Raw genomic sequence first — 21,192 nt, 5'->3', positions numbered from 1 at the left:
TTATTTATTTGACAGAGAGAGAGATAGCGAGAGGAGGAACACAAGCAGGGGGAGTGGGAGAGGGAGAAGCAGGCTTCCTGCCGAGCAAGGAGCCCGATGTGGGACTCGATCCCAGGACCCTGGGATCATGACCTGAGCCGAAGGCAGATGCTTAATGACTGAGCCACCCAGGCGCCCAAATAAATAAAATCTTAAAAAAAAAAAAAAAGAATGTCATTTCAAGATGCCCGTTGGTCCCGCCCCGCCCCGAGGCTCCTGGCCCTCTGGCCCGCGGGCTGAACCTTTGAGGTTAGGTAGTGGGCTTCCCAGGAGGCGGCGCTCACGCGGAGGGCAGGGGCGCCGAGGGCGGGCGCGCGGCGGGGAGCGGGCGGCGGGGGGCGCGCGGCGCCCCACACCGCCTCCCGGCGGCCGCGTGGCAAAACGGCCCGGGTCCGCGCTGGGTTTCCCGCACCCCAGCTCGTGGGTCTGGACCCCGGACGCGCCGCAGAAAAGCGCTCCGAGGGACCGTGAGGCAGCCTTCACTTCTCGCCGTGGCCTGGAGCCCTGGGCGAGCTGCTGCTGGGATGTGCCTGCGCGTGGGGGCTGCACCCTTGCTCATCGCGCGACGTTCCAATGAGGCTGACCCCGGGGCCTCTGGGGTGTGAGCGGCCTGGGACCGCCTCCGGCAGCTGCTGCCACGGGCCGGGGCCGCGGACTGTGTCACAGCCGACACAGCAGGACCCGCCTCTCCAGGAAGCCCGGGCATGGCCCCTACCCTGGGACACTGCCCAAGCCGCCCCTACTGTCGCTTTGCCGACGGGTGACTCAGGACCGTGAACCTGAGCCTCACGAGCCTTCAGGCACGGACCCATACACGCGGCACCGCGCACACCTTGTACCACGCACGTGCGCACATGGACATGCGTCCAAGCGCACACGTCTGTGTCCTTCCACATCACATACACACATGCACACACACACACCCCGACACGCACAAGCACACACAGCAGTACACAATCACACGAACACGCGTGCACGATGTGCAAACGTGCAAACCCAAACACGCTCACAGATGTGTACCCTTACACACGTGCACACACACGGCCCTCACTAGCCCTATGGAGCTCCGGCTGCTTCCTCTGCCACCCCTGCTGGCTGCTGGCTGGACCCCCTGGCCCCAGCTGACCCAGCTATGGGGCCCAGACAAGGCCACCAAGACTGGTGCTGGGTGTCCCGATCCCAGGACACGCCTGGTTACCTCCTGTGGATGCCCAGCTCCACACACCTGCCTTCTTCTACTTTGAGGAGGGTGTTAGAGAAGCTGGGTGAGACCCTTGGCTCCATTAAACCGCCTTTTGGACCTTGGGCAAATTCCTTCTTTGTTCTGCACCTCAGTTTCTTCATCTGAACAATGGGTTCATATCAGAGCATGCATGGTGGCTGTGCAGCCTAACAAGATCTTGCTTACCAAGCCCACAGCCTGACTTCTGGAAAGTGTTCAGGAAGTATGGGCTCCTGGCCTGAAAGGGAATTGTAGACTTCTTTTCACCAGTGGGGAAACTGAGTCCAGGACAAAGTAGTGATTTGACGCAGCTCCCCCAGCGACTTCACAGGGGACCTGCACCCCTGCCTGGCTTGCAGTGGCTTCCTTTCTGCCCGCCTTGTGTGGCTGGCGCCAAGAGCCCTGCAGCTTTGTGTGGCCGCTCACCGCGCGGCTTTCATTTTGCTGCTCCAGGAATTCCCTTCAGTTCCATTCCCATCCAGAACTTCCCAGGCCCGGGGAGGAAACCACAAACAAGATCGTATTACTGTAACTGAAAATTAATGGACTGCTGGCAGTTCTAAAAGAAAAACAAATTATCTGAATAGTTTAGATGGAATCATAGAACGTTTTCAATTTGTAGCTACACGTTCTGCCCCATTCACCACACCACTGCCCAGACTCCGCTGTTGTCCTGTTGTTTGGACACTGTAAGAGCCTTCAGATCGCGGAAAGAGACAAAAGCTGTCCAGATGTTGTGGGGCAGTAGGTTAGCCCTGGCCTTGGAAGGCCACCTGTCTGGTCTTGGCTCCAGGGACGTACCTTGCTCTAGGGATGAACATAGCCCCAGGCCTCCCAGAGCTTAGGGCAGGTGGGTGGTTGACCCTTTTGCTTTGTGATCAGAAAACTGAACATTCAGCCTTCACTGATTGTTTGGTCTAGTGGGTGCCAAATGCCGGCTCTAGTTCTGCTTTCCAGGAGGGTCTTCCCTCCTCCTCTCCTCCTTTTCAACATCCTCTCACCCCTCACAGCCCACCTCCTCCAGGAAGCCCACTGTAAATGCAGCACCGGCTCTCTCTCTCTGAACTTGTGGAGGCTACAGTTCCGACCACAGGCTCTTGTGCTGAAATCTAGTCTCATATTGCCACCGTGTAGACCCTAGTGGTGCCTGTTTATTTCCGTGAACCCAGTGGCTCCTTCCGGAGGGTTCCCTCCGGCTGCAGGACAGTGCTCATGCTCAGCCAGGCATGAGGCAAACTGGGAGTGCTGGGAAGTTAAGATAAGCACCCAGGGCAGCTTTCAGCCAACCACGGAGGGAAACGCAGTGAGACCCCACGGTGTGCCCACCAGCGTGGCTGCTGTGAAAGCCTGAGAACCCATGTGCTGACAAAAGACGTGGAGCAACTGGAGCTCTCTAACTGCGGGGGGTGGGGAGTAGAAAACGGCACAACCATTTTGGGAGGCTGGCAATTTCGTATAAAGTTCAAAGTACACCTGCCCATCACCCAGCAATTGTACTTTTAGGTGATTGATTAAACGAGAGAAATAAAAAAATATGCCCACAAAAAGACTGGTACACGAACTTCAAGGCAGCTTTATGCATAATGCCAAAAACTTAAAAATGACTCGGGGGGGGGCGTCTGGGTGGCTCAGTCGTTAAGCGTCTGCCTTCGGCTCAGGTCATGATCTCAGGGTCCTGGGATTGAGCCCCGCATCAGGCTCCCTGCTTGGCGGACAGCCTGCTTCTCCCTCTCCCACTCCCCCTGCTTGTATTCCCTCTCTCGCTGTCTCTCTCTGTGTGTCAAATAAATAAAATCTTTAGAAAAAAAAAAATGACTCCGGGGTCTAACAGAGCGGGCATTGCATTTAGTGGCATATACCATTCAGCAATCACAGAGAATGGGGCGCCGAGAGCTACAGCACAGATGACTCTGAAAACATGATGCTGAGCGACAGACCCGGTAGGTCACATACCGTAGGATTCCATTCATATGAAGTGCCTGGGGTAGATCCACCCACACAACAACATGGGTGGGTCTTCAAATCATTCTGTGAACTGAAAGAGGCCATTGGAAAAAGAGTACATATTGCATTCATTTATACAAATGTCTAGAACAGACCCAGCTAGGATGTGAGGATGAAGTAGGAATGGTGGTTGCCTCGGTGGGAATGCTCCCTAACTAGCTGATGGCGCTGGTTCCATGGGGTATGCATTTGTCAAGTCATTCAACTGTACGTTTTATTGACTGTAAATTACACCTCAATAAAAACGTTTATACGTGACCATTCCGAAAGTTACGTGGACGAAGAATAGGCACAAAGAACACAGAAATGTCCAGAAAGCACAGAGCAAACCACAGATCGCTTGCGATTCCCCCCCTCCCCCGAGACAATCCTTTCAACGGCAGTCTTTGCTGTAGGCGTCTTCGGGGACTCGGGATCCGGCCGCTCCCCAGCTCTGCAGCCTGCAGGTGACCGCCGTGCTGCGCGCTCCGCCTGCCCCGCCACCTCTCCAAACCGCTCCCGGCCGGAGGGCCCGGGGTCCTGCGGCTGCAGCCGGGCTCGGCCCCTGGTCACGGGTCCCTCCCCTGCTGGGCCCCCTCCACCGCACGCCAGGACTCCGCTCGCCCCCCCGGCCCTGGGAGCCCCGCCCCCGCCGCGCCTTCCTAATCAGCCCCCTGTGAACAAGCCGTCCCGGGGTCGTCGCCCCCGAAGCAGGGTGCGTTCTCCGTGCCCGCCGCTGCGGACCGGCACCCGGCCGGTCCCGCCGGACAGTCAGGCCCGCCTCGCGGACCGCGCCCGCGCCCCGCCGGCCCGCCGCGTCCCCAAGGCGACAGGGGCGGGGCGGGGCGGGGCCGCCCTCCGGCCCGACGAGCGAAGGCGGAAGTCCCGCCCCGCCGGCCCGCCCTCTCCCCCCGGCTTCCCGTGATGCCCCGCGAGGCGCAACGTAGCCGGAAGCTGGTGGCGGCGGGGCGGGCGGCCGGCGCGCGTCCTCGGAGCAGCTTGCGGCGCGCCCGAACCCGGCGGACTCCGGCGGACTCCGGCGGACCCCCGGCGCGCGCGATCGAGTCCGGACCCCGCCCGGTAAGCGTGGCCCGAGGACCCGGCCCGGACCCCGGCCCGCCGCCCCTCTCTCCTCGGAAGCCGCCCCACCTCGGTTCCTGGAAGCCTCCCTCAGCCGTGGCCCCGCGCACCCCGCCGCTGCGCTTCTTCCCGGGGAAGGGGGGCAGCGTCCAGACGGACAGCCCGGGGCTGCAGGCTGAGGGGCTTCCTCCCTGGGAAGCTAGGGTTCCGTCGGCGGGTGCGGGGGAGGCCGGTGCGGTCAGGAGCGGCAGCCTCGGCCTCGCCCGGCGCCGTGGACGGCCCCCTCGGGGAGGGAGGGGGAGCCGCCCGGGAGGGGCTCGAACGGCCCTTTTCGGTTCCCTGGGATGTGCGCCCCGTCTGCCCCGGCCAAGGCTCCACCGCAGACCACCGACGCTGGGAGGGGATGGTGTTCGTTCGGGGCAGGCCTAACCCTCCTGCCGCGCTCTGGCCGTGACAGTGCGCCCGTGGGGATGGCCCGGGGGATGCTGAGCTCTCAGGCTTGCTCTGGCGTTGCTTCCCAGGACCCCACCCCGCGCAGGTTCACAACAGATCCGTGCGTCCGGGGGGAGGGGCTGCGCTTTCACACAGGTGTCCTGGATGCTCGCGGGGGTTTCTGTCTCCGTCACTGTAACAGCCCTGGGGACCCAGCCCTGCCCTGCAGTCATCCCTTTTCATTAATGTATGATACGGACAAGGTCCCAACTTCAGGACCAAGCGTTGTGCAGTTAACAAGTGGCTTATGTGGCGAACCAAGAAAAAGTGTCCTCATTTGGTTCAGCGTTTACCGGAGTTATGCCCACTTGCGGAAAGCTGCATTTTACCGTCTGGTTTCAAGCTTTAAAGAGATCTTGGACGGTTTTTCAAGATAGACCGTATTTGTGGTTTTGAAAGGTAGGATGCGTTTTCAGGGATCAAAGTTAGCATTTCAGAGAGTTGAAGGATGCTCACATCCAAAGCTGGCCCCCAAGGGGAGTTTCTTTAAAATCCAGGTCATTTCCTTTTCACGTGTTACTTTGCTACTAGTTCTGCAAACATTTGGTCTGCCTAATTTTATTTTACACAATTAGAAATTCGGAGCATGCTCAACCCAGTTCTGACTTCTGTTTGCCGGTGCCTTCTGACCAGAATGTGAACCTCTGAGGGAAGGCACAGTTCTCTGGAAGGAGCACAGGGCTGAGTATGGAGACCTGATCGGGCAGCAGGCCACAAGGGGCTCTCCAGTGAGACAAATGTGTGCAGAGGGCTTTGTGAATTCAGATCAGCCCGATGTCTCTCCAGGTGTGCGTGGTGTTTACCTGTTGATGCCTTTCTCATGCGGTGGCATAGATGCTCAGTGTGCTGAAAGTATCCCACTTGAATGAGTCCGACCAGGATGATGTGTTCAGGTGTTTGCCCTTGAGATCTGATGGTTTTGGTAGACTGTCACACATAGTACAGAAAACTGCAGCGGGCAGAAGAGCCGCGGGTGGACTCTGAGTTTTGTCCATCAATTGTAAAAAGCGGAAAACCAGTGTTTATTTGTTATTTCCTTCAGCTAGCTTCAAAGTGGGCACTGATGAACACAGGAGTCCTGGCCTTCCAGATTTAGAAGGTTTGGTTGTGCAGAGAGTCAGGGTTTCCACCCGTGACTTATTTCTACGTACTAAGATTACAGGTGAGGTACAGCCAGGGATCCTGGAATGTTTACACTGCACGTCCGTAGAAAGCTGCAGCTTCACTATCAGCAGAGAAGCTGGCTGCATGAAATGTCCAGCAGCTGGGCAGGTGTCCAGTTCTGAGCCACTTACAGGGTCCCTGCGTGTTCTGCAGTGGGCTCGTGTTGCCATGAGAGTTAGGGGCAGCAGCTCACAGGCTCCGTTCACGAGTGAGGGAAGGGCGAGCTTCAGGGGGACACACGCTCAGTTGTGCGTTGGTGGTGGTAGAGGCGGCCTGGGGCCAAGTGGTGGTGGAGTGTGCAGGACCGTGGGGTTGCTTTATGGACAGCACTGTGCTGGCTCCCACCCCTTCCTCCAGCTTGAATCTGCTGTATCGCTTTTCCTGGTCATGAATCCAGTGGGCTGTTGCTTGAACTTGAGCTTTGCCAAAGCTAGGAGCTGAGTAGAGACAGAAATGGTTTTTCTCTTCAGCCTGAATTAAGGGCTGTGGTGCTCCGGCAGCGTCCCCGTGAGGCATGGTGGCAGGTGTGCCCTGCTGTGCTCATGCCGTCGGTCACCTCCACCCTCTGTGATGGACCCTTGGAGGACATCCCTGTAGGCCCCCCACAGACCGGCCTCTGCACGTATCGGTCAGGGCTTCCGCTTCGGCCCCACACCACAGGCTGGGGAGTGGAAGGAAGATGTGGCGTGCAGAGAACTGGGGTTCCCTGTCTCCGAATGTTATTGGCCCCAGTCTGCGGTGTTGGCCTTTCAGGTGGGCAGTCAGATTGAGCGGCCAGTCTGTGTACGTTGTAGAAAGACCACCCCTTGCTCTGGGCTTCGTCACAAGACGGGACGTTTTATAAATTATGCAGTGCAGGTGGTGTATGATGCTTAGGCAAAGCGGACGCCGGTAATCATGTTATTCTTAATAATTGCGTTGCCTTTGGCTGGAAACCAGACGGCTCTGGGTTTTTCTTAGCATGTGGAGGACAGATTCCTTCTGTAAGTGGTTCCCCTCGTGCCGCCTGTAGCAAGCAGGGGCGTTACCCCGTAGCTTCCAGGCAGCTTCGTGGGATTTCTCTGAAGCTGTGTGTGCTAGTGTTATTGCACTCACTCGTTTTCTCGTAAAGTAGCCTACTGGTAAGTTTTAAAACTTTGTGTTTCTCCTTTGCAGCATCATGGCCAGCCCCAGAACGAGGAAAGTTCTGAAAGAAGTCAGAGTGCAGGATGAAAACAACGTAAGCGTCTGCTCTGCTCTGGTGCTTTGAGGTTTAGCAAACCTCTCAGAGCTCTCCCTGTTACTGTTAGTCTCGGGCCAGTCTCCTCTGCTTCCTCTTGGGGCCACCTGTCGGGTCTTTGGGGTCCCAGGGCCCCAAGTGCCTGGGTGAGTCGCACGTGACCCTCTCCGCAGGTGTGTTTTGAGTGTGGTGCGTTCAATCCTCAGTGGGTGAGTGTGACTTACGGCATCTGGATCTGCCTGGAGTGCTCGGGGAAGCACCGCGGGCTCGGGGTGCACCTCAGGTCAGTGCCCTGCCCCTGTTGCCTCGAGGGCCTCCTGTCGGGTGTGCGGTGACAGGGTAACGCGTGTCACCTTGCCTGCTCTGCGCTTCTGTCAGGGGAAGTGCCTGCGCCAGATTCACGACCTGGCTGGGGGCTCTTGGACGCCTAGTGCTAATAAGTAGGTTGGCTCTCTGGTTTGTAGCTTCGTGCGCTCCGTGACCATGGACAAGTGGAAGGATGTGGAGCTGGAGAAGATGAAAGCTGGAGGGAACGCGAAATTCCGGGAGTTCCTGGAGTCTCAGGAGGACTATGACCCCTGCTGGTCCCTGCAGGACAAGTACAACAGCAAGGCTGCGGCCCTCTTCAGGGACAAGGTAGGGACCGGCTGACCAGCGGTGCTGAGGCTCTGCCCGTGGGAGCTGGCGTTCTCCTGTGGGCTCTGACCTCCCTGCAGAGGCCGTGCACAGTCTGTCCACAGACAGGACACGTGGGCCGTCTTGTCCCACCCGGGGCAAAGTAGGTGGCACGTTGTTAGCAGGGGTGAAGAATGGGCCTTCCTCCCCACCCTCGGGGAGAGTGTCATGTGCCCGCTCCTCTGTACGTGGTGGGTGAAACTGCCGAGGATGGCAGCGCGCCATGTGGGGTCAGAGCCACTGACCAAGAACTCGCCAGCACCGCTGTTCATTGCGGTCAGAGTGAGACCCTGTCTCGGTGTTGACATGTGGCAGAGAGCCCCCAGCCCCTGGCCGCTGAGCCTGGGAGGGACAGCAGACAGGACACGCTAGAGCGGGTGACGTCTCTGTCCTGGGCTGGCTAATGCCTGTGTCCCCTCGGCAGGTAGCCACTCTGGCTGAAGGCAGAGAATGGTCTCCCGAGTCATCGCCTGCCCAGAACTGGACCCCACCCCAACCCAAGACACTGCCGTCTACTGCCCACCGGTAACTACTCCTCTGGCCTCTTGTCTGGCTCCAGACTGTTCTGGGCCTGGCCCTAATCTCGGCCGTAGCTCAGGACCCCATATTGGTGTGGGAACAGCTCCCATTGTGAGTTGCTCCCGAGAGTCAGTGGGAAAAACAACTCTGTGGGTCATTGAAGCAATACAAGCTCTCAGTAAAAATGCAAAACCCATAAGCGGTGTCTGAGTGAAGGGAGTACCTCCCCATTTCTCAAGAGCCCGTTCGGTGCGAGTCCTTCCAGACACGCACCCGTGACACACGTGCATCTCCGTAGGAAACGTCCCAGCTGAGTGCTGTTTACCTCCTGTGTCCTCTCTGAGGATTGCCCACCCCCAAGTGCAGGTGTGATGCAGACAGGCTGGTCCCCTGCGTCCTCTCGCATGTCAGAGGCTGGTGTTCTGGAGTGACCGGTCCACAGAAGGCTCCCTGTTTGCACCGTGGGTGCCCGGGGCCCCCCACCCCACCCCTGCACTGTGCATTTTATGTGGAAGGTCCCTGGACCACTGCTGATGTGCCTGCTTCAGCCTCCGTCTCTCCAGCCTCTCTGCTGTCTCCCTGCTGGCAGGGGCAGGCGTGGAGCTACTGTCCGGCCCTTTGGGGCCGGCGTGTGCCCGCTTGTTGCCAGCTTGAGCCTGAGCCGCCTTTCAGACAGACTTGGAGGCCAGCTGGCCTTAGGTGCTCCATTCTTGGAGGAGCCCAGGTGTGACCAGGCGGATGTAACAGCATAGAGGCCCGGACAGTTCCCTCAGGCACCTGCCTGTCCTCTGTTGGCCTCGCTGACCTCTGACTCTCCCTTTCAGAGCCTCTGGCCACCCACAGAACTCGACCTCCTCCTCAGACAAGGCATTTGAAGACTGGCTTAATGATGACCTGGGCTCCTATCAGGGGTGAGGCCACGGGCAGCAGGGGGTTCAGTCCCTCAGAGCTAGGGCCTGCTGCTTTCCGTGTGCAGGGCCTGCACAGCCCGCACGCGTCTGGTCGTGGTAATCCCCGGGCCAGCCCAGGTGTGAAGAGTGGTTTTGAGTGGAGAGAAAAGGAAAAAAGAATAGTTTTCCTCCTTGGAACCAGCCTGACCTGTAAGCGAGTTTTGTTCTTGGAGCTGTCAGATTAAATCATCTGGATGCTTCTTGTAATAACAGGCTGTGGGCTTTGGGTCTTGCCAAGGTTCCTGGCTAAATGCAGCAGGAGGGTGTTCTCCAGTGAGCAGAGGGGAGCTTGACTTGTGTGCCCGCCTTGCTGTGGATGCACGTCCCCCCCGGGGCCCTCGCACCTCTGCCCGGGGTCTGGGTGCCTCCCGCCTCGAGGCTTTCAGGAGCATGCTGCTTTTTGTCTCCCTGTCAGGGCCCAGGAGAACCGCTATGTGGGGTTTGGGAACACGGTGCCGCCCCCGAAGAGGGACGAGGACTTCCTCAGCAGCGCCGTGTCGTCCCTGTGCTCGGTGAGGACCGCGCCCTGCCCTGCAGACCCACAGCCGGCCCCGCCTGCAGGACAACCTCCCCTTTCCTTCAGCGAAGTTTCTCTATGACCCGGCCTATTCCTTCCGGTCCCGGCGTGTGCAGTTGCTTACGTACTTTGTTACAGAATGTATGTTTCCCGCTAGTCAGGCGCGTTTCCTCCAAGCACAACGTCCTGTATGGTGCGTGCCCGGTCCTCCTGTCCTGCCAGAGCACTGGGCACAGCCAATCCCGGCGCTCTGCCCACCAGCCCCGCTCTCCAAGCCGCGTGGGCTCTGGCACCCTCTGGGTTTGGCGCTCGCGGCCCTGCGCTTTTGTCCTCAGCTTCAGGTCAAACTATCGTCTTCCAAGGAAACTTACTGTGTTTTTAGACGACATTCATTCATTTTAGCGCTGCCTGTGATGGTAGCTGCAGACCCCCGGGGGTCTGGCCAGTGACGACTGGCAGCGGCCTGTCTCTGGGTACCGCACGCGTGAAAAAGCGAGGAGATGTCCTCCACGCTAACAGGATGGGGTCTTCGGTGCCCTGGGTGGGGGACGCAGCAAGTGCAGAAGGAGCAGACGTGATGGGTGAAAACGCAGGAAGCACCCAGGAGTGGCCGTGTGTCTACCGCCACTGTAGGGTCCTGCGTCCTGGGTGCAGTGGGAGGTCTGCTGAGCACCACTGTCCACTGTCTTCTTCTGATCCGTGCACACGTGCTGTTCACGAAGTGATGGAACTTGTCAGGAATTAAGGCTGCCCCTCCAGAGCTGCGGGTTGTGGCAGCCGCGGGCAGCAGCAGCCACGGGCAGCCAGGGTCCCTTCTCTGGGTCCCACCAAACGTAGCGCATTTGTGTTTGTGTCCCCCTCCTACGGGTCTTTAATTCACCGAGGAAGCTGAATGTGCTTGTCTCCTGAGCTAAGGGTTCCTCTGCTTCCTTGCGGGGGAAGAGGCTCTGCTGGGAAGTTGGGGTTTGAGTGAGACATCTGTGTCTGTAAATAGTTTCAGTCGGCTTTGGGGGCTTAGGGAGAAGACCTCGAACTCAGAACAGGTCTGCCCGCAGACTAGGTGCCAGGCCCTGACCCCTCCGAGGGGAGGTAGGAGGGACCGAGGGCAAAGGGAAGAACGGGCACATGCGTGCAGTGGAGGTCCAGTCAGGTGGACACGGCACAGATGCACGCGCTGGGCCGGATGCCGTGGCTGCCAGGAGTCGGGTGCGTGGCGTTCAGGTGTGCCCACGGCTTGCGTGCCCGCTCTCCGTGGGAAGTGGGGTTGCCGCTGGGAACGGGACCCTGGAGGTGGCCGTCCTGCCCATCTTGGGGGCGGAATCCGTCAGCCCCTTGCTGAGCGGTGGATGGCATGGCAGACAGCCTGCCTGTTCGGCCGCATGTGGAACCTCGACGTGGCCTCTCTCTTGCTTCTTTCCAGGGCTGGAGCAGTTTCACCACCGGAGCGAGCAAGTTTGCCTCGGCCGCTAAGGAGGGTGTGAGTAGCCCATCCCAGCGCCCCGCCTGCAGGCCCACACAGGCTGTGCTAGTCTGGGGTCTGGGGGCAGACAGGGGTCCTGAAGGGGCTCCGATGAGGGGTGGAGGGCGTTCCCAGCCGCAGGGCTCCCTCCCAGGCCGTGTGCTCTCGGGGCCCCGCCGCTTGCTGCTTCAGTGGCAGGCATCGTCTGCACGTCAGAGGTGAGCTGTGTGCAGAGGGGCGCCGCTCTAGAAGAGGGGTGTGCCGTGCTCCGGTGCGGCATGTTGTGAGCCCTGCAGCCTGAGTGGTCCTGCCAGCCCTCCAGTTTCTGCTGCTGGGCACGGAGCAGGGTTCAGGCACTGGGACTTCTCTCTCCCCCTTACCTGCTCCTCTGCCCAAGTGAGGGAGGGTTGGGGATTTAGTCAAGACACACAGGTGGGGAGTGGGCATGACCTTGGAAAGGAACAGGCAGAAACCGGTCTGAGGACGTTACCCCGGAGGGGAGACTGTCGGGGGCGTCTGGCAGGTTTCCTGGTCAGCGGGGCCTTGGTGAGGAAGGTGACCTGGAGAAGAAGGAGCCCAGGGCAGGTTCAAGGGGCCGCCCGGCTAAGTAGCCCTGGACAGGAACGTTCTGAGGGCCAGACGGGTGGCCGCAGCTCCACAACCAGCAGGACCGCAGGGCTGGCTCTGGGCCGGAGCGAAGGCGCTATGGACCCCTCTCCATGCTCCCCGTGGGCCGCAGTGCCCCGCATCCTCCCCCATGTGGCCTCGAGGGGCACTAGGCCCTGTGGCACCTCTGCTCTGGTGCGGGGCCTCCGCTGGTTCTCCCCAGGCCTCGTCCCTGGAGGGCACAGCCAGGAGGTTCAGGCCCCCTTCAGCGGGAGCATCTGTGGCCAGGCCTTTTCTTTCTTTGTTTATGAAAGTGTTGGGGGTGCTGTGCTAAGGTGAGCTGTGGGATGGGCCCGCACTGGGCGCCAAGCAGGTGGCATGGTCTGGGCCACGGCAAAGCCCACAGCTGACGGGGCTGGGGTGGCCACCCTCTACCGGGGACCTGCTCCCCCTCCAGCGGGGCCTGGCCTAGTGGGCAGCTTTGCTGGGCCCCTTGGAGCTGCTGGGAGGTGGGAGGCCATCAGGAGACAGGCCTAGGACCGAGTGCTGAGACCTGGGGATGTGCAGCCAGGGGTCTGGTGTCAGGACTGGTGACTGAAAGCCATGTTTCTTTTCAGGCAACCAAATTTGGATCTCAAGCAAGTCAGAAGGTAACAACAGAAGCTTCTGCGTTCCGTGCTGTTAAAATTTCTAGTTCTGTCCTGTCGTCGTCTAGACGCTGCCTGGTCTGCCCTCCTCGGGGCCTGTGCTTGGGAGAGGGGGCGTTTCTGTGTGCATCACTTCAGGTGCTTGTGGGTTAGGGGGGTAAGAAGCTGCGCCTATAAGGGCCTGCAGGGCTGAGGGCACCCGGACAGCTGTAAGGCTCATGTGCAGTCGGCTGTCTGCACCCGTGGGTGGAAGGAAGCCTGGTGTTGCCAGGACTGCGGGTTGTGGGGTGGGGCAGGCTAGTCCTCCTTTCCCAGTTAGTTTCTCTCGTGGGCGGTGGTTTGGGGCGTTGGCGTTTCTCTTTTTCTTCAAATCTTGGTTGGTAGCCCTGGCAGTCCCCAGGTGGTGGCAGGGCTCTGGACCGCCTGTGCCCTGGTGGTGGGGGTTATCACACAGGCCGGAGGCAGCGGCCTCAGAGGCTGTCCCGGGAGGGGGGTGGTTGGTGTTCGAGGATGGCCTGTCCCTGTTTCGGGCTCCTGACCTGCTTGCGCACGTGTGGTTCTGGAGGTTGTACGTTGGGACTGGAAAGCAGTGAGGTTCGGTGGCAGTAAGTGGGCACTCCAGGTCACTTTTGAGGACACCTGCTGGGGTGACGCCATGAGAGCCTGAGGCTAATTAACCCGTCTGGAGGTGCTTCCTGGTGGTTGCTCACCACTGCTCCTGCCCGAGCTCGCTCGCTCTCTCACTTTCTCCCTCTCTCCCCCTCCGTCCCAACCCGCTCCCTTGCTGTCTGGGTAAAGTTTTGGGGCTCCAAGCAGCAGCCCGAGATGGTAAGGCCCCAAGTCTGTTCTCGTGCATGCCATTCCCCGTCTCTGTGCTGACCACGCGCTTTGCCCTGAGCTTCCCCGGACCGTGGCCTGTATGTGTCCTCGCTTACGTGCCCTCACCCTCGGAGCTTCCCGCCAGCCTGCTGGGCTCCTGTCTGGCCCATCCTTGCTGTTCAGGGACCTGAGACCCCGGCAGGAAGCCAGGGGTCCAAACCGGGGGGCACAGCTCCTCCTGGGGTGCCAGGAGCTACTGGGCAGGATTTTCATTTCGTGGCTTGATCACCTCGAGCTCAGTGAGCGGAAGGAGGGTTATCCCAGTGGCAAGGTGCTCACAGGCGCGCGGTTACCCTGTCTATCGAGGCTCCTGCTGCCTGGCGCGCTCTCTTAGCTGCCCATCGTCCCGCCGCCGCCCCACCCACCTTGGCTCTGTGCTCTTCCCTCGGAGTCAGGTGCCCGGTGGCGGGCAGGTGGGCTCACACCCCCTCCAGTGACCAAGGGTGCAGCCGCCTGTACCCCAGCCAAGGGGGGTAGCATGTGACCTGCTGCCAGCGCACGGGCTGTCCTCACGGGATGGGATTGCGTGGGCTCCGATGGGAAGACCCGCGGGAGGCCGCTGGATTTGCTGCCACTCTGGGCCTCTCCCCTCTAGAGCGGGTAGGCCTGGGGCAGTGTCTCTGGCCGCCCCCCAGCCAGGGTGCCTGGGGGGCACTTCGTGCAACTGCCTTGGGTGCCGCGGCTGCCGGGGGTGGGGGGGTGGCAGGGGAGCCCTGGGTGCTGGTGGGCCGCTCACCATCTGCTGCCTTCCCTCGGTCGGCCAAGCTCGCGGCCACGTGCTGACCGGTGTCCTGGCTGACATGCTGCCCGGGCTCACCTGACTTCCCTCTCCTCACACAGGCTTCGGAGCTGGGCCACAGTCTGAACGAGAACGTCCTCAGACCTGCCCAGGAGAAGGTAACGCAGCCGATGCCCTGTCCCTCTGCTCCGTCCCCACCCCCGTAGGCCCTCGTTCCAGGGGAGCAGCGGGTGCTGGGGGCTCCGACTCCCGCCAGTGCCGCGTGTCCCAGGGGGCCCCCACCCCCGGGCTCCGGGAGGCCTGGCCTCGAGCTCCGTTCCTCAGAGTGCAGCTGGGTGTGGGCAGCGCGGAGGTGGCTGACTGAGCCAGGGAGGCCCCCCGCGGGCTGGGGCCTCGGGGGGCAGTGCCAGCCTGCCCTCAGGAGGTTGTTGCTGAAACAGAGGCCCCCCCGGGAGGATGCTGTGTTCCAGCAGCCTGGGCTGCGGTCGGCGGCCCCCGCCCCCTCTTCCCTTGTGGGGAGGGGGCCGCCCAGGGGGAGACGGGGTCACACAGAGCTGCCGCCACATCTCTTCTCAGAGACGGTGACAGTGGGCTTTCTGCCGCTCGGCTGATGGCACTGTTTTAACCCACGCAGGTGAAAGAGGGAAAGATTTTTGATGATGTGTCCAGTGGGGTCTCTCAGTTGGCGTCCAAGGTAGGGCAGGCCCCGCCTGGTGCTCAGGTGCAGCCGGAAGCCAGTCTCCACATTCCGGGGCGCCCGGGCCGAGAGCAGGAAGGGCCTGGGCTCTCCGTGCCCCCGCGCGCTCGTGCGGCCCGAGTGCCCACTGAGCGGTGGGTGAGGAGACTCAGCGAGACGCTCCCGTGCCGGCCGCCAGAGGAATATGGAAACGGCTTGGCGGGGGGAGGGTCTCTCACGTCTGCTAACTGTCGCTTCTTTTTCTTCTGCCCTCGTTCTGCTGCCGCTGCCCTTCCCCGGTGAGTGCGACCTTCCTGACGTGCTGGTGGAGGGCCGCCGCCGTCCTCCAGGCTGGTGTGGGTGTGCGCGGCCCCCTGCTTCCCAGCCCACCACTCTCCGCACGGGGAAGCCTGCAGGGGGCTTCGCACGCATGCTGTTTCCTCGAGCCCCCGAGCCTGTGGGCCTGAGCTTGGCCGTGCCGTTCACGTCTCTAAGCTTTGCCGGGACTTTGAGCGGGACACTGTGTATGTGCTGTGTGTGAGAACCCACCCTGAGCTGCCGCCTCCCGTCCCCTTCCAGGTCCAGGGGGTTGGCAGTAGGGGATGGCGGGACGTCACCACGTTCTTTTCTGGGAGAGCAGAGGACCCGTCGGACAGGTACGCCGGTTCCCTGGGTTTCTTCCCACGAGGCCTCTGGGAGGCAGTCGGCATCCCCGCTGAGGGACAGGCATGTTATCCCCCAGGGGCACGGGGGTCACAGCAGCCCCCAGAACCATAGAGATACCAGCCCTGTGGTAACTGCTGCTGCCCAGGGCAGGGAGGGAGTGGGGAGGCCTGGAGAGGAGGGGCACCAGTGCCGATCCCCGTCTCCAGTCTGGGTGGGTGGGGCCGGCGGGGGCGCCTCAGCGACCCTGTGCCCTCACTCACTGTCCGCTCCGGGCTGGCATCCTGCCTGTCTGCTGGAAGCCCGGTCGGCCTGGTTTCCCGTTCTTCAGCCGCGGGGTGGGCGGGGCGGGAAGACCGGCCATGGTGGGGGCCGCTCCTGGATGGGGGCACGTTCCCTGTGCTCACGGGCACGGGCCGCACGTCTTCCTGACGCGCCATTTGGTGGTTCAGGCCGCGTGGCTGCGCTCGTCGGGGTACAGCTCTGCTGAGGGGCTCTGCGGGGCCCCCTCTGTCTCGACAGCGCGGGGAGGGCTGATGCTCTCAGGGCTCCCCTTTTTCCTCAGTCACTGCAGAAAACCAGCCGGGCTCTGGCAGCAGGAGGCCCGAGTGCTTCTGGCGGGTTCTGTGCCCCAGACTCTGAGGTGGAGCTGCTCGGGGGCCTCTTCCAGGCCCCGTGGGCGTCGGGGTCTGGGTGGGGCCTCTGCAGTCTGGGGCAGGACGCCAAGGGATGTCCTGGTGGCCTGGGCCGTTGTTCAGTCTCTCTCTGTCTTCCCAAGACCCCTGGGGGGCCAGAGCTACCAGAACAGCGGTGGGGACCACCCCCAGAACCGCGCCGTGGACCAGAGCTTCTGGGAGACCTTCGGGAGTGCCGACCCCGCCAAGGGCCACAGGTCCCCGAGCAGCGACAGCTGGACGTGCGCGGACGCCTCGGCCGAGAAGAGGAGCTCGGACAGCTGGGATGTGTGGGGCTCGGGCTCCGCGTCCAACCATAAGAACAGCGACCACAGCGACCTCGGGGAGGCCTGGGGGGGCGGTGGGGAGGGCAGAGCCAAGACCGCCAAGAAGGCCGCTCTGCCCGCGGTGCCGGTGGACGAGGGCTGGGACGACCAGGACTGGTAGGCCCGCTGCGCCCCAGCAGCTGCGGCGGCCCCTGCGTCTGCACTTTGCCCCACACTCCTCCCGTCTGAGCCCAGAGACCAGCCGTGGCGTGAAGACAGCACCCCAGTGGGAGTGGGGTTGGTGCTGCCGGCTGGCTCGGGCGCCGGCCCCGCAAGGCCGCGGTGCGGGACGGTCCGCGTCTCTCCCGTGGGAACCTGGCCAGGGTGACGCGGGGCAGAGTCTGCTCCTGCAGGAGGTGGGCCGCGCCATCGTTCCCAGAACGCCCTCTAATAAACCCTCCCGAGTGGGGTGCAGCTCGTGCCGTGTCGTGTGCGAGGCGTCCGTGCTCCCAAGCGTCGGGTCCAGGCTTGTTCCAGGCCAGCCTGCCTGCGTGAGGGACGTGCCAGCTCCCCTCCCTGGCCCTGCTTCGCTGCTGGGGCCGCTCTCCTGTGTCGCCTCTCCAGGGCCCCGCACACGGCCCCAAGGCCTCCGGCTCGGCCCCAACACCTGGGTCCTTCGCGCTCTCACTTAGCCGTGCCCATCTGAGCTGAGGCAGCTCCCCCAGGATGCCCCAGACGGCTGAGGAACGGGGACGTGAAAGTGAAGCGTAGGGAGGGGGAAGGCAGGCCGGCACGCTCCCTCCCGAGCCCGGGTCTGGAGGTGCACGGCCGCGGGGTGGGCTCGAGGAGCCGCGTGGCGTCCGGGCCTTCCCAGCGAGGTGCACCTTTGTCGGGCTGGGTTGCCGCCGCGTCCCTGCTGGCACCTTGCTGTGCCCGCCGCGGCGGCCTCCCATGCTATGCTCCCGGGGCTCGGCTTGCGGTGACGGATGGAGCCCACCTGGCACTGAGCACCCACGTGCTGCTGCCCCCTTGTCCCTGGTCACGGTCTGGTACTGATGAGCCTTTCTCCACGTGAGCCGCGGCTGTGGTGGGTCCTCCGTCCCCACACCCCCTTCCTCTGGCTCTTAGGTTGCTGTCAGCCGCCCTTTGACCAGGCATTGCGTGTGCCTGGGTCCTCCTGGGTGATTTGTGCCGGACGCGTCCATCACGGCCTCCGGCCGCTGCCGGCTGTTGGTGTCCCGGGACAGGCCCCCTGAGCGCGGGCGCCGGCGGCAGCCACTGTTGGTCTGTGGCGTGTCTGAGCAGGTGGTCACCGCGGGCCGTCCCGGGACAGCCCGCTAGCGCACAGCTGTCCCTTGAGGAGGACCCCCCGGAGGGGCAGGGGCATCCAGTGTGGAGCAGCTGTGTGTTTGCTGCTGTGAAGGGCTCGGTCACTGAGCACCAGCCAGCTGTCCCTGACGGGAGGGAAGCCCCCGGGCAGGCTGGGAGCCAAACCCACGGGCGGTCTGCCTGCCGGGGGCCAAGCGTCCAAGGGTGACCGTGCTCAGGAGGAGCCCAAGCGTCGGGTGTCTGCGCCCTGTTGGGACAGGTGCTTGGTTTCCGTACTGGGGCCCCCACCTGTCGGGATGGGAGCTCACGGATCTGCTGGCGGCTCAAGAGGCTTCAGCAGTGTCCGGGCTATTCTCTCCTGTGACTTCTCGTCGGGAGGCCACGTTCCGTCGGGAGCGAGCCACCCTTTGATCTGGGAGCCTCTTTCAGTGCCGCCTGCAGTAATTAGGGTGGCGTTGAGTTTTTAGACGTGTGCCGGTGGGGGGCACTCTGCTTCCCGGACCCCCTTCTGGAGTGCTGGGATGTGGCGGCCCGAGACCCCTCACGGGCAAAGATGGGTGCTCTTGTGCCCGGGATGGGACGCAGGGGCTTCCAGCTCTGCGAGGTCCTGGGGCTCGAGCATCTCCCTGGTCCTCTCCTGTGCAGGGGTCACTGGCACAGAGTAAAGCAGAGTGATCTGGGTGAGCACCACGTGGTTGCGGGTGGCACGGGGCTCCTGGAGGTGCAGGTGGGAGGGCAGGGAGGTCTCCAGTGGGTGTCTGCCTGGGACCTGGGGCCAACAGCGGCTCGCCTGGCTCTGGGTAGAAATGCTTGGAAGCCGTGTGCCCTCTGCCTCAGCCTGCATCCCCCCGAAGCCACCTGATGGGGAAGCGGTCGGAGGCCGGCAGAGCCGGGGGACACTGAGTGCACTTTCCAGAATGGAAGCTCTCTTCCTGGGTGGTCTCCCACAGGTCATCCTGTCTGGGTGGGACGTGGTCCCGGGGGGCTGGGTCCTGCACCCGGCAGACCCAGGGTCAGTTCCTGGCCGAATCCCAGTGGTCCTCCCCCACCTGTACGGTCTGGCCAGCTTGGGGGGAGACTGGGCTAGTGGCCACGAGGCTGCCCTCACCCCCTCTGGCCTTCTGCATGCAGTCCCACCCAGACCCCTGCTCCAGGACGCTGGGCCGACCAGGGACTGGTGTGACCACGAGGTGAGGCTCCCTGGTTGCTGCAGATCCCTTGCCGAAGACGCTGAGACTGACCAGCAGGTGCACTAGAAGGCCAGCCCTGCTTAGCTTCCTCCTCTCTCTGGACTTCCCCATGACCTTTCCGCACTTCCTCCTGGCCGTGCTCCTCATGCAGGTTCACCTCTGCCACCCGGTTCAGTCGTCCGGCGGGCCTCCGTGCTGCGACTGTCCTGGGACCTCACACCCAGAACTGGGGCCTTCCTGGAGCCCTACTCTCCGCACGGTCTGGTGTGCACCCCCGTCCCACCAGCCCTCCTGGGTCTGACCCAGCTGACACGGTCAGGTGGCTCAGCCCTTGCAACCCTCCTCACAGCTGGGGGCTGGGGGAAGTGGGGCCTGTGCTTGGGGTGGGCTCAGGGTCCCTACCTGCATGCTGGAGTGAGGGCCCATGATGGGTGACGGGCCAGCCAGCACGCGGTGCCGTCCTGACCTTTCTCAGTGACCTGGGTCAGCCCTGACACTGCTGACTGGTTTCTGGGGCTTCCGGGGTCACAGGTGATGAGCTCCTGCTCTGTGCAGGACTCCAGGGGGGGCACACAGGTGAGGTTGGACAGGGTCCAGCCAAGGGTGCAGAGGAGTTGGCTTGTATGTGTGCGGGGCGGTGCCTCGGTGGGGTGCGTGTGAGTGCGTGTGTGTGTTCCGAGCGCCCACGAGCCACACCTAGACACTGTCCAGGGCACGATTGTCTGTGGTTGCTGTGCCCAGCGCTCTCTGCTGGTCTGCACTCGGGTGTGTGGGTCCCAGGACTGGGCAGGTGCCCAGCACGCTGGGCACGGCATCCATCAGCACTGGGTCTGTGTGTCCAGCCATGGGTCCTCAGGCTCAGGCGGCTCCCGGGCTACGGCGTCAAAGAGCTCTATCTGGCCTATGGCCTGAGGCCCTTCCCAGCCCCCAAGAGGGAAGCTGGGCTCACAAAGCGGTCAGGACGGGGGTGGGGGTGGGGGTGGGGGGAGCCAGAGGGGCACTCAGGCACCTGGAGCCAAGCCACCTTGGTTTCCTGGCCCAGGCCTGGGACCGTATGCCCCCAGCCCCCAGCCCTGTTCCCAGGTTTGGGGCTGGTGGACCAGCAGGGGCGAGGCAGTGTCCTCCCTGTGGCCAAGAGTGCGGGGAGGGGGCTGGCTGAGCCCCCCTGGGAGTCGGGCAAGGGCTCCCCTCCCCCAGCAGCATCTTTGCCCACTGAATGCTGCCAGCCTGCAGTGAACACCATGTCTCAGACTGTGGGCTTCTCCCAGCCCAAGAGCCCCGTGCTGTGCCCGCTCCCCAAAGTGCCTCTGTCCCCGGAAGCTGGACCCCACGTGGGCCGCCAGCCCTGCTGGGCTCCTGGTTGTCAGCTCCCCTCACCCCTCAGCTGCCTGGGGTGGGTGGTCCCGGGTCAGGTGGGTCCAGGGGTGGGGCTGGAACGGGTCTGGTGTGGTCAGTGTCTCCGCCCAGGCAGCAGGCCTGGGGCTGCGGGCCTGGGGCTGTCTCACTGGCAGGGAGGGGCCGAGCTTGGCTGGCCCTTCAGACCCGGGAGGCCGAGGAGAAGCCAGGAGTGTGGGGGAGGCTTCCAGGCGGGGGCCAGAGTGGGCCTGGGCACTGGGGCTGACACTGGAGGAGTCGGGAGGAAGTGATGTGCCCCCACCACCCCCGGCCACCAGAGGCACCCGGCCCGCCATCTGTCCACATGTGGTGGCCGTGGTCCCTGAGATGCCTGTCCCGTGATCCCCGCTTTGGGGCCAACCCAGAGGAGTGAGGGATAAAGGTGTTTGGTGCCGTGGGATCCCTGCCCTGCGGCGACGGGGTCCTTCATGCTGGGACTCTGTGCCCCCACTCTTGGGCTATAGCTGGGAAGCAGGGAGAGCCTGGGGAGGGGAGGAGGCCAGGGGTAGGCCAGGGGTGGGCCAGGGGGTGGGCTGAGGCAGTGACGTCAGAGGGACAGGGACCTTGATAAGCCCTCGCCTCTCGGGGCTGCGGCAGGACCAGAGTGGGGTGAGTGTCTGGGGACCCAGAGACGCCACCCTCGTCCAGAAGGTTAGTGACTCGCCTGTGGTCCTGGGGGGCTGGGTGATGGGGAGGGCCACCAGGGGTCTGCCCAGGTCTGTGATCGGAGGATGATCTTGCCTTTTCAAAGAGGCCTGGGGCATTGAGGGCAGACTGTGCGGAGGGTTCCGGTTCACAGCCATGACCTC

The 21,192-nt window shown here is 62.7% G+C and overlaps 1 protein-coding gene across 12 annotated transcripts; it reads left to right on the top strand.

Moving 5' to 3' along the window:
• The first annotated feature begins 4,201 nt into the window (after positions 1-4,201).
• On the top strand, positions 4,202-16,943 carry ARFGAP1 (ARF GTPase activating protein 1). Of its 12 annotated transcripts, none has more exons than XM_031033047.2 (14): positions 4,202-4,324; positions 7,136-7,199; positions 7,373-7,482; positions 7,664-7,835; positions 8,299-8,399; positions 9,218-9,304; positions 9,759-9,855; positions 11,281-11,337; positions 12,543-12,575; positions 13,371-13,400; positions 14,292-14,348; positions 14,825-14,884; positions 15,446-15,522; positions 16,308-16,943. In XM_031033047.2, exons 2-14 carry the CDS (start codon positions 7,140-7,142, stop codon positions 16,648-16,650), a joined length of 1,284 nt encoding a protein of 427 aa, XP_030888907.1. In that variant the 5' UTR covers positions 4,202-4,324; positions 7,136-7,139; the 3' UTR covers positions 16,651-16,943. The 12 variants fall into 12 exon arrangements, with proteins under 12 accessions (XP_030888907.1, XP_030888912.1, XP_030888913.1 ...); XM_031033052.2 differs by having other exon boundaries at positions 4,244-4,324; positions 7,373-7,408; XM_081832431.1 differs by lacking the exon at positions 4,202-4,324 and adding an exon at positions 4,885-6,733.
• The last annotated feature ends 4,249 nt before the right edge of the window (positions 16,944-21,192 follow it).

This window comes from Leptonychotes weddellii, chromosome 10 (genome assembly GCF_054177405.1).
Source record: "Leptonychotes weddellii isolate Sample4059 chromosome 10, ASM5417740v2, whole genome shotgun sequence".
NCBI lineage: Eukaryota > Metazoa > Chordata > Mammalia > Carnivora > Phocidae > Leptonychotes > Leptonychotes weddellii.
This window is presented reverse-complemented; position numbering and strand designations above follow the sequence as displayed.